This window comes from Mytilus californianus, unplaced genomic scaffold (assembly GCF_021869535.1).
Source record: "Mytilus californianus isolate M0D057914Y unplaced genomic scaffold, xbMytCali1.0.p SCAF_11, whole genome shotgun sequence".
Lineage (NCBI taxonomy): Eukaryota > Metazoa > Mollusca > Bivalvia > Mytilida > Mytilidae > Mytilus > Mytilus californianus.
In genome coordinates this window covers 59109953-59115952 of record NW_026262593.1, presented here as the reverse complement: position 1 = coordinate 59115952, position 6000 = coordinate 59109953, and the positions used below count along the sequence as shown (strand labels likewise).

General features: G+C 31.6%; 1 protein-coding gene across 1 annotated transcript in view; it reads right to left on the bottom strand.

The window, feature by feature from the left end:
* Positions 1 to 1586: 1586 nt before the first annotated feature.
* LOC127719255 (uncharacterized) overlaps positions 1587 to 6000 on the bottom strand; it is a 39489-nt gene continuing 35075 nt past the window's right edge. The window contains exons 15-17 of the mRNA XM_052225270.1: positions 4753 to 5004; positions 3936 to 3948; positions 1587 to 1752 (exon numbers count right to left, since the gene is read on the bottom strand). Of these exons, the coding sequence (XP_052081230.1) occupies positions 1587 to 1752; positions 3936 to 3948; positions 4753 to 5004 (431 nt within the window). The remainder of the gene's footprint in view (positions 1753 to 3935; positions 3949 to 4752; positions 5005 to 6000) is intronic.

Genomic DNA, 6000 nt, shown 5'->3' with positions numbered 1-6000 from the left:
ATATGAATGAGATAAGAAACAGATGGGGCAGTTGGTATACAGAAATTATATAGTCTAGTACATAATTAATTTATGTTCATTTGAACGAAGAGAATTTAGAAAATAATTCAGCATATAGTTTTACAAGTCTAATATACTAAAGATAATTCTTTACATTCTGAAAATTATTTGGTGAGAATATTCTTCAGACATTACTGACATGTATATAGATATAGGAAGATGTGGTATGAGTGCCAATGAGTCAACTCTCCATCCAAGTTACAATTTAATGAAACTTATGTTTCATTTTAATGAAAAAGCCAACTACAGCTTTTTCTTTAAACAAAATTCACTTCTATCATTATATGTATTATGAATTACAGTATTTTAGTTTTGTTCTGAATAACAAATCAGACATGGGTTAAATGTCAACAAAGTAGCAACTAATTTTAAAAAAATGTTCATTAAAATTAAAAAATCACTCAAAAATAAGATTTTTTTTTTAAATAAGACACAAGAAAATCTTACATCAATTCCAGATTTTCTTAAAATAATGGTGAATACTTCTGTTGTAAGATGTCCACCAATTGCATTCACCATATCAGAAATACTATTTCCACCTAAAAAAACAGAAAATGTTACAGCCGAGTTATATACAATTCCACTAATAAAATATTGAAGCATCATGCTGAGTTGGGATCTTTTTTTATTTGTAGTAGAAGAAAATATTTTGGGGTTTGTTACAAATTTTTTTTGATTTTGGTGACTGTTAAGTCTGTTGACAAAATATATATGTTGAATGATGGCAAATAGATAGTTTGCCCTTAACCTTTGATCTACTGCTAAACAATTTCCAAGGGGTCTTGGTATTTTCTCATTCAATGGGGCATCAGCAAACCAAGTTTGGTAAAAGTTGGATATATCTTAAAAAAAAATAACACCCAGAAACCAAATTTTCCCAATTAATTTCAGTCTATCAATAGTAACTGTGACCTTGACCTTTTACACCAGTATCAGTATGGTTCTACCTCACCCTTTCAGACATTAACACACCAAGTTTGGTAAGGATATTGTTTATGTGTTTATAGGATTTATACGGAATGATGACACCTGGACATCCAGACAGCATTCGATCATATTATAAGCCAAATTGTGACTGTCACAACAGGCTGAGTTCATATGTCTTCCCTGTAATAATACCAGTTAACATCAGGAATCTTTGAAATGAATTACGATATATATATCAAATGCATTCAAAAACCAAATGACTGGCTATTTCAATGTAAGTGCACAGCCTACTTCCATTATTATTATTGTATCAAATCCCAGTACCGATTCCTGATCTTTACTTGTATTCCTGGTAAGACATATGTTATCAGCCTGTTGTGACAAAGTCACAATTTGGCTTATAATATGATGAATGCTGTCTGATGTATGGTGTCAACATTTTGGTTTTCAGACAAATTTCAACTTAGCTACTCTTCAGTTATTTTTCTTTTTAAATAGTTGAGACGTGAAACAATCTCATTTTTCATCATAAAATGTTGGTGTCATAGGGCACACAAACAACCAAACAAATATGTGATAAGTCAATAACTTCTAAGTATTTACTTCATACCTGGCCATGTAAAATTTTCATTACATATTGGTATTGGAATTTCTAAATCCTGAATAAACATTGTGTCATCCAGAATACAGCTTCCTTCAATACACAACTTCATTCCAAAATCTACTACAAACACTTTCTTTTCATCATTTTTGGCTATTTTTCCTCTGTAAATAAAATATTAATTTTTAATCTTAATTTTAACATTATAATTTAAATAATTTAAAATTACTGAAAAAATAATTTACTTTTTGTACTGATCATACAATTATATTTTTCAACTGTCAGCATGCAAACACTGCTTTATTTTACCTTTTAAAAATGGCAATATCATTTAAAGCAATATATTAGTCTTGCTAAATTGACCAGAAATAAAGAGAAATCAGTCAAATTAATATGCACTGACATCAGTCACTATTGACAGAAGTTGGCAATTTTTACATGTATCTTGTATGATGATAACTTTAAAACAAGAATGTGTCCATAGTACACGGATGACCCACTCGCACTATCATTTTCTATGTTCAGTGGACCGTGAAATTGGGGTCAAAACTCTAATTTGGCATTAAAATTAGAAAGATCATATCATAGGGAACATGTGTACTAAGTTTCAAGTTGATTGGACTTCAACTTCATTCAAACTACCTTGACCAAAAGCTTTATCCTGAAGCGGGACAGACGGACGCACGGACGCACAGACCGAAAAAACATAATGCCCCTAGGTGGGGCATAAAAAGAAATATAAATATGCTTAAATCACTGAAACAATTCATTTTTTTCCAAGACATATTCTTATGGATGCTTGATGAATATCAAGTATTTCAAGTCCATACAATACTTATACTAGCAACAAAGGGAACTTTAAACTCAACATTGTCTCCTTCATATGGACTTTTAGCAGATACGATGTACTTTGTTCAAACTTTGTCTTAAATCAATTTTCACAAGAGAAAAAACTAGAGGCTCCCAAGAGCCTGTGTCGCACACCTGATCCTACTTTGGTTTTGAAATCATGTAAAAATAGATTAAAATCATAACAGAAACCCTAATAATGATTGAAGCCAAATTTGGTTTAATATTGGCCCCGTAATTTAATCAAAAGCAGAAGACTTTTGTAAAGTTTACAGAAATTACCAATAAATTCATTGAAATTGTAGAAAATGACTTTATAAGGACAATGACAAATCAGCTACAAAATAACAACACTTGGTCAGCACCTCAATCCATTAAGCAGTTTTCTAGAAGAAGACATTTGTATATATTTCCCATTTGTATATTTTTCACACAGGGTCCTTTGTTAAACTAAGTTCCCCGCTGGCAGCCATCTTGGATGATGGATTTGCTACAAAGTAACAACACTTGGTTAGCACCTCATTAGAAACATTCATGCCATGTTTGGTTTCATTCCATTCAGTGGTTCTCTAAAAGAAAACATTTGTATGTATTTCCCATAGGGTCCTATATTAAACAAAGTCCCCCGTTGGGGGCCATCTTGGATGATTGATCGCCTACAAAGTTACAACCCAAGGTCAGCACCTCATAAGGAACATTCATGCCATGTTTTATTTCATTCCATTTAGTGGTTCTCTAAAAGAAGACATTTGTATGTATTTCCCATAGGGTCCTATGTTAAACTAAGTCTCCCTCTGGTGGCTATCTTGGATGATGGTTCGGCTTCAAAGTAACAACACTTGGTCAGCACCTCATATTAAAGGAACATTCATGCCATGTTTGGTTTCATTCTATTCAGTGGTTCTCTAAAAGAAGACAATTGTATGTATTGTCCATAGGGTCCTATGTTAAACGAAGTCCTCTGCTGGAGGCCATCTTGGATGATGGATCGGCTTCAAAGTAACAACACTTGGTCAGCACCTCATAAGGAACATTCATTTCATGTTTGGTTTCATTCCATTCATTGGTTCTCTAGAAGAAGTTCAAAATGTAAAAAGTTAAAGACGACATCGACGGACGACGGACGCCAAGTGATAAGAAAAGCTCACTTGGCCCTTCAGGCCAGGTTAGCTAATAAGACACAGATGTCAATTATTTTTCAAAAGTAATCCTGTTTTGAGATTTAAACTAAGATTTTACATGACTGTTTTTGCCTTATTAATTTGATAGAGCTTATAAACATATTTGCACCTATATGATGCTGGTATTTCTTATTATCAAAATACAAGTTAAGTAAAGATAGTTTAATGGTCTTAAAAGTGAGTAATGCCATAAATATTTTTTATATGAAAACTTCGCTCTATGCCCTTGCAAATTTCAGATTTAAATGCCTTTCATCTTGGCTACTGTGATTAAATATCTAACTTACAAAACATGGATATTGTCTGTCACTGGATACCTTTCCATCTGACCTGCAATTACATAATTATACATTTATAAATACAATGCATTCCATCTTTGGACTTCTATGAATTTGTTTAATGAAGTTTGACAAGACATCATTCCTAAAAACTTTTGGTTGCAATCTTTTTCTCTTTATTTTCAATTCTTGCATGGCAATAAGTTTTCATAAGCTTTCTTTATAAAAGAACAACCAAGTTAGTTTCCAATATTGTTTCTTTGATTCCAGTATATTTTTTTTTTCTTCTTTGATAATGATAATTTACTGGTCTCAATATTTTTCTTTTTTCTTTTACAAAACATAATATCAATAGAATTGAGACATTTTAATAAAGTTTTTTTCTCTAAGCCAAAGCATATGAACTACTAAATCAGGCTTTATTTTTACATATGTGTGGATCTTTTAATTTTTTTTAACATGTTGAAAAGTTAAAACTATTAAAACTCAGCCATATCTTTTCTCATCACTATTTTAAAAAGAAATATCTTCAAAGTTTCATGTCTTCCTAACAGTTTTTAAGAAGTGTAAATGGAGCCTTAAAATAATTTTTTTAAAAGCAATGGGATGAGTCCTGATTGATGAGGAATAACCTAGATGTTCTTGACCTACTTTATAATACTTATATATTATTCATCATCTACATATTCCAAAAATCAGACGCACTCGAGTTCACCCCTTGCTTTTGGAGGGGTTCATGAAAAGTGTGATAAAATATTTGATGAAGGAACAGACATACAGATAGAAAAACAAGATGAACACAACATAACCCCAACTCCTAAATTTGGGGTATAATAAAAACAAAGAAGTGACTTACCCCAGTTGTAGTTTATCAGAATGGTTGATTTTTTAAGTCCTTCAAATCCATATGCAAGCACAAAATTACAAAAATCTATCTCAACATATGCTTTAAAAGCCTTTGTAATGACTTGTCCTAAAACTTTGACGGAAAAATCAACACAAGCGTCTATGCGTTGACAATCTGAAGACATGGAATAATATAAATGCTTTTTTAAAGTGTCACTGGTAATTTCTGGCAACATCCATGTTTTTCCATCCAATTTACAGGCTGAAAAAAAATCACATAAATTTTCAAATGGTAAAAATGTACTGAAGCAAAAACATGATAATATGCAAACTTTTGATATTGTATGTGTTCAAGTAACTATGGCAAATATTCCAGCTATGAATCTGAAGGATGGGAAATTGATAAACCATTTGCACTCTATATAAAGTTTTATAAAACGTCAACTGTGAACACTAGAGATTTGTCTCTCCTTCTTCACGGTATTACTGTAAATTCAGAAATTATTGCGTGCATTTATTATTGCAATTTTGGAATAATTATCACAAATGCGAGATTAATTATTGCGATTTTCGGAAAAGCTGAATACATTATATGTCTCAGATATCAGAATGCGAGTTCTTATTATTGCGATACTCGCCCAGTCGCATAATTCGCATTAATAAAAATCTCGCAATAATTTCTGAATATACAGTATCAAAAACAGAAATTTGAATTGGCTGTTATAGTCAATGAAGCATTACCAAGGGGCAGAACCTTATTGTGCTTGAAATTGAAATGCATGGAATAATACAACCATATATCATTGACTTTATCATGAATACTTTTCCATATACACACTTAATAAAAAAACCTGACATTGTGACCTAAGGAGGGTACCCTACTAGAGCCCTAACAGGGCTTAATATTCTGTTTCTAAATTTCTATCCTAAGTCCTTTTTCATAAATACACCTAATCAGAAAATTTAACATTTGAACAATGCAAAAATTCCAAACTTACTGATGCATGACTCTTCTCAACCTGAATAATATTGATATGCAAGTATATCAATGAAAATGCATATCATTATAGCAATGGCCTATCCCTAATACTGAAATTGACTTAACGCCTTAAAACATGTTTAGCCCCACAACATTCTGTATGTACCTGTCTCAAGTCAGGAGCCAGTAGTTCAAATGTTGTCGTTGGTTCATATTTGTTTTTTCGTAAATTGTTTTGTTATAAATTAGGCTGATATTTTTTTCTCAATTGAATTCTTT